Source organism: Perca flavescens, chromosome 19 (assembly GCF_004354835.1).
Source record: "Perca flavescens isolate YP-PL-M2 chromosome 19, PFLA_1.0, whole genome shotgun sequence".
NCBI lineage: Eukaryota > Metazoa > Chordata > Actinopteri > Perciformes > Percidae > Perca > Perca flavescens.
Genome location: NC_041349.1, coordinates 14,482,069 through 14,494,427, shown reverse-complemented (window position 1 = coordinate 14,494,427; position 12,359 = coordinate 14,482,069). Strand labels below are relative to the sequence as shown.

General features: G+C 41.2%; 1 protein-coding gene across 4 annotated transcripts in view; it reads right to left on the bottom strand.

Moving 5' to 3' along the window:
- Nucleotides 1-485: 485 nt before the first annotated feature.
- slc12a6 (solute carrier family 12 member 6) overlaps nt 486-12,359 on the bottom strand; it is a 33,734-nt gene continuing 21,860 nt past the window's right edge. The window contains exons 12-28 of one of the 4 annotated variants that reach the window (XR_003690894.1): nt 12,178-12,276; nt 11,795-11,852; nt 11,466-11,640; nt 9,876-9,994; nt 9,660-9,758; nt 9,440-9,559; nt 9,048-9,152; nt 8,477-8,645; nt 8,158-8,353; nt 7,857-8,026; nt 7,629-7,760; nt 6,758-6,865; nt 6,409-6,465; nt 4,004-4,266; nt 3,773-3,906; nt 2,474-2,616; nt 486-569 (exon numbers count right to left, since the gene is read on the bottom strand). Coding sequence is in view for 3 of the 4 variants with exons in the window: in XM_028563759.1 (XP_028419560.1) it covers nt 2,525-2,616; nt 3,773-3,906; nt 4,004-4,266; nt 6,409-6,465; nt 6,758-6,865; nt 7,629-7,760; nt 7,857-8,026; nt 8,158-8,353; nt 8,477-8,645; nt 9,048-9,152; nt 9,440-9,559; nt 9,660-9,758; nt 9,876-9,994; nt 11,466-11,640; nt 11,795-11,852; nt 12,178-12,276 (2,096 nt within the window). In the remaining variant the exon portion in view is untranslated. Of the gene's footprint in view, nt 570-2,123; nt 2,617-3,772; nt 3,907-4,003; nt 4,267-6,403; nt 6,466-6,757; nt 6,866-7,628; nt 7,761-7,856; nt 8,027-8,157; nt 8,354-8,476; nt 8,646-9,047; nt 9,153-9,439; nt 9,560-9,659; nt 9,759-9,875; nt 9,995-11,465; nt 11,641-11,794; nt 11,853-12,177; nt 12,277-12,359 lie in introns of those variants that run through there. The other 3 variants (XM_028563759.1, XM_028563760.1, XM_028563761.1) reach the window with 3 other exon arrangements.

The following is a 12,359-nucleotide window of genomic DNA, read 5'->3' as shown; positions in this document are numbered from 1 at the left end:
GCCCTCCAAGACTATATTCACTAATTTCCTAACTAAAACATAAGTTTAAATATTTAATCAGTAAGGCCACCTTTTGTTCTTTTTGGTTAATTATTTTGTCAAAATCTAGGTGTATAATATCAAAAAAGTGAAACCGTTGCATTACAATTTTAACTATTATGAATAATAATTAATAATAATAAATAAAATAAAATGTCACATTTGAGAAGCTGTTATTTGGCATTTTTACCTGATAAATTACATAATTGGGTAACAACATTCTTCCCAGTCAGCAGGAAAATCAATCTAAGCATCTTGATCATACATTCTTATAAATTATAGTACCAATATCAGCAAACAAAAAATACTTGTTATTTAACAAAAGGATAACAAATGTAACTTTTCTTTCAAAATTGCTTTATTTCTTCCCGTATTTTTTCGAGCAAAGTTTTTTATGATTCCTTTTTTTATATTAATGTAATTAAAAAAAGATAAAACTTGGGATCTTTTTTTTTTGTCTTTATGTACAAGCAAGAAAAAACAAGTTTAGGAAATAACAATGAACATAAAAGAATCCCTGCACGATAACACTGTAAAAAAGAAAAAGAACAAAAGCATTAGAGTGGAATCAAACACCTCTAGTTTACAGCTCCTTAATTTAGACACACACACACACACACACACACACACACACACACACACACACACACACACACACACACACACACACACACACACACACACACACACACACACACACACACACACACACACACACACACACACACACACACACACACGTTTAGTTTCGGTGAATGGTGAGATAGAGTTTCAGGGAACAAGCTGGGAAGGAATGGAAAACACCATGTGTCAAACACAATTTTTCTCCCATTGACATTTTGACAGCATGCAATGCAACGGTCCTCTCCATGATGGTCCAGAGTGTCAACAATACTGTTTCATTTGTCTTTTCCTGAGGCCTGCACAACGACCCCCACAAAGTCTGACCCCACTTTTTTTTCAAACGCACTCTACGCCGTCATTGTCTACTCTAACAATACTATTCACAGGCAGTCCGAGTCCAACGTGGGCCAGTTTATGGCACGACAGAGAAGACCTCACAAAACCGTAAATGTTGAGCATAAAGACAGCTCATCTTGGTATAAGTAATGGATTCCTATTTCCATTATTAGCAGAGCACACTGCTGGTGTTTGACAGACAAAAGATATGTGTCCCTTGGTAAATATAAATCACTTCTGTAATTTGTTTTCTTGAAAATATGGAGTAGCAGGTGTATAGAGGCCCATTTTTACTAAGAAACTCAAAAAGACTGAGTGACCAAGTCAAAGGTCTGAGCTAAAGTCATAATATCTCATAATTTTGTATCAAGTATTTTTGGATTTTTATCTCATATTAGATTTTTATTTTTTTTTATCTCATAAATTTCCCTTACTACAATTTTGTCTGAGTAAAACAAAAATTTGGGTGACCTCATAATTATGACTTCGGACTTAAGTCAAAAATAGATTGTTTTTATTCAATAACTTAGACTTAGTCATCATTTTCACTTTTCATCTTTTAATTTGACTAAGGAAGTCAACTGTATGGTGAGTCAAAATAAGGGGTGGCAAACGCAAATGTTGAGCATTTTTATTGTCATCATGACCATTTCATTTATCTTTTTACCTTCTCCTGGCCAAAATGGGACTCCATACAGGAGAATAGATTGTGAGAAAAAGCAGCAAGTTCAGACCAACACTGTTTTTACCAAGAAAATAATTCAGTCTCCACTTGTACATTTACTAATGTATATAGCGGATATGCTAAGAAAGGAGGCCCCTATTGATATGCTATTAAATGATAACCATTTTTTTCTTAAATGTTAAACTTTCAAGTAAACAGAATCGCACACTGATTTTCCTTAAATTAACCAGTAAGCAGGTTTAAAACTAGAGGCTCCTCCCTTCCTTTGAAACACTGTTATTAAGCAGTATTGTAATAGAGGAAAAAAAATACAGAAAACACTAATTTCCGGCATTCAGCCTACTGTCAGAGCACTCACATCTGCTTCCAAAATGCATTCAGCAACCCTGAGTCTCGTCAGTGGATCGACGCCCCCCGGCCACAAACACTGGTCCCCTTCTCCAACCAACCATACCTCCCTCAGGTGGAGAACACACACACACACACACACACACACACACACACACACACACACACACACACACACACACACACACACACACACACACACACACACACTTATTTTTTTGCTCGTTCGTGGAATTGTGTTGGCATATTACTGTAGCTTGACATAAGTGGAATGGAAACCCTTGTCGTGACAGAAAAGTGTAAAGATGTAAAGAAAAGGGCTGAAGTGGAGGGAGGTGTTGGGCGTGACAACTGATGCTGCAGCCAATGACAGTCTCTCCTTTTGGGCCCACGCACCCCCACCCCCCACAGGCTCACAGGCCCATCTCTCCCTTCGCTCACTTCTGCGTGATTGGCTGCGTCTTTAACGCTGGCTTCCTCCGTTTTGTCCAATCAGGAGTAGATGGTGATGACTTCACTTCCTCCACCTCTGACCAACAGAACGCGCTCCAATCCTTCTGTTAGGACCTCGAGGAACTCCATGTCTGGTTGACAAGTTAAGGAGTGTTTCTGCAGAGTGTACGTTCCTCTATACTGAGTGTACTGTTGCCACAGGACAAAAAAACGTGTTATGGTGAGAGTCTGATTGTCTATCTGTTAGCTGTACTTACAACCCTGTACAGGACAGGCGGCTACAGATAAGGGATGGATGTAAGATTCTTTGTCCGTGTACCATCTCACGCATTGAAATAAAACACGTTTCTTGTTGTAATGATGAGCCATTGTGTGTTTAAAATAACCAGAGACAACAAAGAACGTTTTGTAATATAACAAGATAAAGTGATAAGTTCTTTTGACAAATAGTTTCTTCTGCGAACGGAAATCATTTTGTGCCAATACTTCGACATTCTTTTGAATAACTTTATATACTTTAGTGAATGATCCGCAACGTCCTTGTTTCTACAAAGTCTATGAAACGTGGTGCGATGCTCCACTGGCAGATTTTTGCATTTTCTAACATTTTGTGACTTTTAAAGATTAGAAAAGATTTGTGGTGCAATATGGTTCAAATGTGCCAATTTTCAGATAGTCTCTCATAGAAGACACTCATGGCGTTGCACTCGGTTGTTCACGAAGCTGACAGAAATACTGTATGTCACCCTGGTGGGTGGGCGTGAATGCCAGATTGTCGTTTTTTTCGGAAGAGTTAAAGAAATTGTTGAGTTTCTGAAGCTATTCGACCATCCAACAAACACTTACACATACTAGCGGCTAGGGCTGCCACCTCTTAGTCGATTAGTCGACTAATCGGTCGTTTTGGTCTTTAGTCGACTAAGATTTCTTTAGTCGATTAGTCATTTTTTATGCTTATTCATGCTTAATTACTCATTTCCAAGAAACTTATGAGCACATTTATGGTAAACACAAGATTTAAAGTGGTGCTTTTGCAGGATTAATTGTGGAGAAACTCAGTTTTACAGATGGTTAATTAACTACATTTATATTGTGCTTTTCTAGTCTTAACCACCTCTCAAAGCGCACAGCTCTGTCAATTAAATCAACTAATCGATTAGTCGACAAAATTGTATAAGTGTTAGTCGACTAAGAATTTCTTTACTCGAGGACAGTCCTACTAGCGGCGTAAATATCTCATTTGGTTAATTGAATAGAAGAAGTGCCTCCCTCAGTGTTTAAGGATACAGTTCTCGTCTCCCTCCGTGTTCCTGGGTGGCCCTGGCATGTTGAGCAGGACAAGCCGGGCATCATGGGATTTGTTGACAATGACCTCGTTGAGCTTGACGGCGGTGTGCATCCGCCTGACGTTGGAGTGGTCCCTGAATAAAAAAAACAAAAACAAGAATGCATTTAACAAACCAGTCAAATGAACTTACAGGGCTGAGAGAAGTTGTGAATGTGTTCCCTTCCCCTCACGGCCTGATGCTGAGCATGTCTCTGAAGCCCTCCGGCGTGGAGCAGCCAGAGTGGGTGGCTCTGTACTGCGAGGTCTTCTCTTTGGTCCAGGTCATCTGAACTCTTCGTTGATGCTCGGCGCTGCTGCCACCACCGCCGCCGCCGCCAACACCGCTACCGGCGCTCGTCGCCCTGTCTCGCTCCCCGCCGTCAGTGTCGTCGTCGTCGTCGGATCCGATGCTCGTCAGCCGCAGCATGGAGTTACGGTCTTTCACTAGCTGAGCCTGGTTTGACACAAAGACACACAAACGTGTTCCTTTCTAATCTCATCTCAAAACCTTTATTCTACCTCACTCGCTGCCTCCTTCTTCTACACCTCTGCTCTCCCTTCCCCAACTCCTTAGTCTCTGTCTCTCTCACTCTTTGTACCCGTCTGTCTCGGTCTCCTATGGAGGTGTTTGAGGTGTTGCTGACTCCAGCACTCATGTAGCTGGGGGGGGAAGATACACCTACAGACAACACAGGGTCACCTAACTTGCTAATACAAAAGACATGTGTCTAATCTAGCACTGGAGGATAACTACAGGGACAGATCTAAAAGAACCTCAGTCAAACGGCAACTAGGGCTGGGCAATATTATCGATATTATATCGATATCTATGTATGAGGCTAGATATCGTCTTCAATTTTGGATATATCGTAATATCGCAATATGACACAAGTGGTGTCTTTTCCTGGTTTTAAAGGCTGCATTACAGTAAAGTGATGTGATGATTTTCTGAACTTTCCAGACCGTTCTATTATTTGCCTTTAACCACTTAGTCGTTATTTCCACATTACGGATGATTATTTATTAAAAATCTCAGTGAATAAATAATTTTTGAAAGCACCAATTGTCAACCCTACAATATCATTATCAATGTATTTGGAGAGAAAAAATATCGTTATATTTGATTTTCTCCATATCGCCCAGCTCTAATGGCAACTGAAACTCAGAAGTGACTTATGAAAAAGGGAGAAGAGGAAGTTTTTTCTTTAGGTCGAGCTATTTAGAGCAAGGCAGTTTAATAACAAAATGTGCATTTGACCCAGATTAGACAAATTATTAATTGAATCCTTCAGATAAAGAACCTTTTAAGAGCTATACAATATCAGATGAACGATGACTTGAAGTTGAGAGTGTAACAAATGTGAGATATGATCTTACTGATCTCTAATTCATTCTCATTTTGTTTGCCCTTTTCACTACAGAGGCCCAACACCAGGGTCAACTACAGAAAGGCATTCCCTAATAGCAGAAAGGATCCAGCGTCTTGGTTGAAGACACTTCTTTCCATTGACTATGCCAACATGCTACCTAAAAATGTTATTGGTATGAATAATAAAATATAACAGAACCTTTAGACTTTTATTTTGGGTCTTTTTCTGAAGGATTCAGAGGTTTTTGCTGATCTAAAGAAAACTTTGCTTTAACAATGTGTCCAGAATGGCCAAAATGCCCCAACTGCTCTACGTCACTAAATACAGCTGATGTTTTACTACTGTGTAAACTTACATCATCAAAACTCCAGCGTACCCGCTGAGGAGACCAGTGGCAAAAGGAGGTGACATGAATTTTAATAATAAAGCTTAACGGGGCATGCTGCGCCTGCTGATATTTATAAAAAGTTTGGTTACGCTTTGCTTGAAGGTATCTACATAAGAGTGACATGACACTGTCATGAACGTGTCAGAAACATTATAAACAAGTCATAAACGTTCATGTGTCATGACAGTGTCATGTGTTCATGACAGTGTCATGTCACTCTTATGTAAATGCCTTCAAGTAAAGTGTTACCAAAAGTTTAATGAAACAAAACTATCTTTTTGTGCTCCAAAAATGGTAGAATGCACCTTAACTGTTATAAGCTAAATACCTCGCATTATTGGCCAATTTCTAAATTGAATACAACTCTCTCATCTAGTATTGTTTGAAAATATTTTACAGAAATATCCTGCTCTCAGAGGCATTTATAAAAATGTGTATCTTGCGTAGACCTAGCAAACTCCAAACCTTAAAATCAAGACCTTTCTCCATGTTAAGTCTCTCTTCAGCATCTGCTTTTATGTTGAAATCATGCAAGCCATGGAAGAAAATAACAACAATCTCAAAGCAAATTACTCATCATTATTAAACTTACATCATTTGCCTAAAACAAGGCTTTTACGAATGTCTTTCCTCCCCTTTGATTTTCACTGACAAATCATTTTTGCAATTTCATCATGTTTAAGATGTCCATAATATAGTAAATCACTTTTTCTAAACATTTTTACAAGAGTATAGTGAGCTAACTACCTTTACACTGTCATTCTGTACAATTTATAACTTTTCAATTTTTATTAAAAAAACGCATGAACTCACAGCTGGCCATAACCACTGACCTCACCTGAGACCTTGCAGCTCCACCTGCCTCTGGCCTACTGCTGCCGCTACCAGGATTTCCCTGATAAAATGATGCACGACAATCACAAACAGATCAGACGAGTAGGTCACGGCTAATCTCGCATGCACCCGATATTAATAATGAGCCAAATGCTTCACAAATCATTTAATACAACTTTTAATCCACCTGTAGGAATCATAAACAGTAGTAGATCATTTAAAGTGATTAACTACTGGTGGAGGCAGTGTATGCAGTAACCCTTTGTTACTGCCTTGACTGTCTATATGCAAATCTACTCCCTCTCTTCATACACATGAAAATTAACGTTCATGTGCACTTAACCGAGGCTTACCTCTCTTTCCCGGTCTGATTTAGACAGTCGCATCTGTCTGAGCATCTGAGACCTCTGCTCCATCATCAGGGTCCTTTCATAGGTATATGCACTGATGTCACTGTCATGCTGAGAGGAGGAGAGACAGAGAGACATATGAAGAGAAGAACATTATTCATACTTAACAGTTCATGTGAATGTCCCCGAACAATGTGTATTGGCTAGCTATAAATCTAAGACTTGCAGAATCAGTGACATCTTTTAAATCACTTTTTAAAACTTATCTTTATAGAAAAGTTTTTATTTTTTTGAAAATCAAATTATTCCAACATGCACAAAAAGGTCTTTCGCAGTCAAAAAGTCACAAAAGATAATAGTTGCTACATTAGCTGTCTTGACGTCAATAGCTGAAATACTGGAGCCCCAGCTGACTGGGCTGTTGGGCCTCCAGGTGGATATTAGGCTCTGGCTAACTACTGTAGCAGTTAATCTAACAATCGCATGTTTGAGGGGCACAAACTGAAAAAAAGACTGCACACTGATCAGCGCTCACGGTTTTAATTTTTGAATCTGTCCATACCTGTAGCCGGGTAGCTATTGCTAGATATGAGCAACTAACTGCTGTATGGGATAACCCATATTTTTGGAATATGCATAACTTTGACAGACTTTTACTCTTTTTATTCCTTCTCTGCAGCCTGCACATGTAGGCCTAAAAATATGATGTTTCAATCAGGCTTTGGTCCTCTTGCACGTTGCAAAATCAATTAAAATCGTGAATCATCCCCAAGCATAAAAAAATGACGACGATTTTATTTTCCTGGAAAAGACTTTGCTAATAATATTTCTGGAAATATCCTGATTAACAACCCCAGTGTTGTGAGAAGCGTACCATCTCAACTACTTCCACCTCAGCCTCAATGCGTAGGTGATAGAGGAAGGTTGCCAGATCCTTCTTCATCTGGATGGAGTTATCCTCCATCTGGGCCACTGTGAAGATTCGCATGCCACACTTACGCCACACCTGAAGAAGAGAGGACATTCAGAGTGATGCAGCAATATTTTCAACGACAAAAATATATTAAAACGAAATATGTTAAAATACAGAACATGCTCCTACTTTGTGTTGGCGCAGCAGGAAGGGCAGCAGCATCAGCATCCCCCCATCGTGGACGATCCACCAGACGTCGATGTAGCCCTCTGTGTAGGGCTCACTGTTGCTGGGGAACAGGGAGATGTTTTTGGGCACCAGCAGGGCCAAGTGGGCTGCTGTGGTCACCCGCACGGTGTCTGGAAGGAAGAGAGGGGGCGCCGTTAGCCTGCTAACGCTGAAGCAAAAACTACCGAGATCAGGAAAAGAAAAAGACCCTCTCGTTTTTGATTTGACAGTTGAGAATGGTTTTCCATCCTCTTCGACTCACTGATGAAGGTCTTCCAGGACTGTGGGTCCTCGCTCTGCCTCCAGGCGTGAGGCCAGCCCATCACCACAGTGTTGGGCTTCATTCCTCCCAGGCCGCTGGACTGGATCATGTGGCTGATGCCTTCGCGCGGCTTCTGGGCCACGATACACTGACAGAAGCCCTTCACGCGCTCCTTATCCATCAGGTGCTTCAGGGTCTGAAATGGGAAGAATTTAGCACAACTTTCGGTCATCTGAAGATAATTTGATAATCTGCAGACTGACGGGAGCTTCGCATGAAACACCGTTTCAGAAAACGCTGCCGAGACAGAACTTCCCACCTGTTCGGCAGCGAGGGCCTCGCCGTAGCTTTGGAGGAAGTTTCCAGAGACGACGGTGCCAACGATGGTTAGGCCCTTTCCCGCCTTCAGCTGGTTGGCAAACGTCAGCAGGCGAGGAGACTTGACGTGGGCGTCCTCGTCCAGTTTTAGTAAGACTAACACCTGGGGCCTGGAGAAGAGCGGGCGAGAAGATGAGTGTGCTTAGTGTATTTTTAGACTCGATAGCGGCAGGTTCTCCTACTCAATCTATGGAGAAACTATTGTACGTTCAAAAAGAGCCTTCAGCAGTTTGTGAAACACGACCACACTGAGCAGTGTAGCTTTTGGGAGTCAGATGTCTGTTCTTTAATCTTACATCACTGAATATAGTGACTAAATTTGGTTCACTAGCCTTGGTTTCTTTCTTTATTTAGAGCATTTGGAAAATTGTGCGTTTCGTTGCATAATCCAAGTACAGTCACTCAGGGGCCACTGGCAATGCAAAGAGCTGTATGCTGAACTTTTTGATGGCAGTAAAGATAAATTTTTATTTGGTGACAGGTTGTGAGAAAAGAAAGCTTCAGCTCTGTACCTCCAGTTCTTGGTGTGCGGTGGTCCTTCTTCCAACCTCAGGAGGGCATATCGGGCAGCACTGAGCGAGAGGCCGCGGATCCCATCACCCCACTCTTTCTCCGCTCTGATATACACACACACACACACGGATACATGTTTGTACCGTACCGTGTGTACATTGCGACCTCCCCTGACACACACTCACAAAAAAAACCCCACCGATGATTCACACTGGAAATAGACACACAGATTCTTCTGAACGCACACTTTTACTCAAACACACACACACACACACACACACACACACACACACACACACACACACACACACACACACACACACACCACTCTTGACCATGCCGTACATGTAACATCATGTGGGGGGGGGAATACATCTCCATGGCAACATACCCGTGGTACTCAATGTACTTGTAGATCATGCCAGCGATCACCATGGCAACGATTGCGTAGTACCAGGAGGATATGAACATGAGTGCCAGGCAGATAGTCATCCCCAAAAACGACAAGGTCCTGGACGCACCAGAGGCACAGATTAGTGTGTGTGTGTGTACTCTGTGTGTCTATGTGTGTGTGTGTGTGTGTGTGTGTGTGTGTGTGTGTGTTGTAGTACCAGTGGTAATAGGAAAAGCGAGGCCTCCAGTTGGGCGACCTCAGGAGGGTCTGGAGACCACAGGCCAGGTTCACAAACAGATAACACATCAAGAAGAACCTAAATAAAAGAAAGTGAATTAAAACTGAAGCCCCTAAAGGAGAAAGATGGAAGTTCCAATAATGAGATACTTGGGACTGAGACACCCCCTACACACACACACAGCTCGTGTCTCACATTGTAAGGATGGGAGCCACCAGGTCCAGAGAGGCGATGAGAATCCCCAGCTCAGCTATTAGGGCTGTGAGCAGCAGGGCCCAGGTGGGCTCCCCGTTAGCCTTCCCATGGCCAAACACCTGGGCGCACGCACACGCACACGCACACGCACACACACACACACACACACACACACACACACACACACACACACACACACATAGATGATATCTAAATACATAGATATAGGTGCACCAAGCAAATCAGACTGAAAATGTGACAGTTTACCCAGAAGCACAATACATCTTTTTTTTCCCCATCTTACCCAGAGTGCTACCCGTTTGCTCAGATAATTGTAACGAAAAAATTTAATAGCAACATCATTTTTTAAACAAAATGAAATGACAATCCATAGGCCATACAGCGAGCTTTTACTCCTAAAATTCGCTTGCTACCCATCTTATCCCCACATGCTGTAGAGGGCTAAAAGCGTTGACTACAAGGTCTTTGGATCGTTGCAATTAACACCGTTATTATACGGTAATTGGAAAGAGACAACAGTTTGAGCACAGCAAAACAAATTGTTACTTAAACATGAGCATTTAAGCATTTAAAGAGAATATCTCCAAATCTCAATAAATCACATTGAAACTATCTGAAATAAACCAATAACACTCAAGGTAAGAGGAAACATACATTACGTTATGAATTCTACTTTAGGATTTCCTCCAGTATTTCTGCACCAACATTTCTTATTTGTGAGATGTGATGAGATGTGTGTTTAATTTCACATGGTGTCACGTTTCTTTCTTACTTTTAGTTAAAACAGTGCCCAAAAAAACATTTCTTTCCCCACTGGAAACAATACTGGCCCAGTGTATACTTTTACTGGCTCAGAAAAAGAGAGAGAAAATAATTTTGTCATATGGTTTTGGTATATATGTTTTAGTATTGAAATCATGCAACACAGCTAATATGCTGCAATGCTAGGAAGACAAGATGCTCATCAGGCAAATATCAGATATTTAAAGTAAATGTAACAAGACAATTATTATGTTAATTTGGATCCCTGTTAGGCCTGCACGATTCAGTCTCTAGAGAAATGGAGTTTGTCAATTGCCAATTTAAGTACAGTATCAAAAACGGAATGATTTCTTAGCACACTCTTTAACTGCTTGCCTTTTATAGAATTAACATTCAACTGGCCATTCAAGTAGGTTACCAAAAATAGAAGTTTAACGCACTGCGCTGAATATGGCCCTGAACATGGCTGTAAATAGGCTAATTGAAACGTCTTTCGGACCTCTTGCCTTGTACGGCTTCATCTTATTGCACTTTGTGGTGACGTTTGAGGTGCTGGTAAAGTCTTGTGGTGTTACTTTGCAGTGCTGCAACAAGTGCAAAGCATGCCTTGCATATCACATCAGACTGACCCTCGTCGTCTTGCTTGAATCCAAAATACTTCCACACAAATTACATTTTTTATTTTATTTAAATCGAAGTCATTTAAAAATGTAATCGTGAACAACGTGAATCGAGATCGCGATTTTATAACGATTTATCATGCAGGCCTAATCCCTGTAATTAAAAATGAGTATTTGCAGCTCTAACCCGGAGGAAGGGGATGATGTTGTCCTTGGCAATGGCCTGTAGAAGTCGGGGAGCGCCGGTCAGCGACTGGAGGCCTGCGCCACATGTTGAGAAGAAAGAGCCAAACACAATGACCCAGGGAGTCGGCCAAGCCAGAGTCCCCACCACCAGGTTCCCTTTGACTGAGTCGCCAAACCTGCGGGAGGGAAATCAATACAAGTGTTTAGAGCTTTTGAAGCAGTGGACAAAAGTATTACAACTATTCTTTTTCAACAAAACACGCACAATAAAAATGTATCTCTCACACATAACAGGACATAACACAAAGATGCAAGAGCAATTCTACTGACTTGTCTCTGAGGAGCACCCCGTCGATGCAAGTTCCAAACAAGACAACACTGCTCAGGTCTGGATGGACAGCACTCAGGAAAACGATTCTCAGCACTCGAATCAAATCAGATCAAGTGCATCCTAAGTGCCTTTTAGACATAATAGAACTATAAAAGGAGCAATTAATTTAGCTAAAATGTGAGACGGACTGTTTCCATAATAAAAACAGAGAAAAGTTAGCTTGAGATTCCCTAAACTATTACGATACAACTTGTATTTCATACCCTCAAAACAACATGTTGTTGTCGAGTTGCTGAAGGAGGCTAGTACTTCTTTAGCAGGAGGTTTTAAACACACATTCTCTGGAAAAGTGTTGCTGTGTGTGGGATTATGGGTTGGATACAGACGATGGAGGTGGTGATGATGGCGAGAATGGTTCCAACGGGGATGGAGCGCTGGGCATCTTTCAGATCACCCGACCGGTTGGAACCAGCCATGATTCCTGAGGAAAAGAAGAAAATCATTTTGATTAATAGGATTATTAACCTAAGTGTTACAAGTAGTATTACTTGGTTATTGGGATTG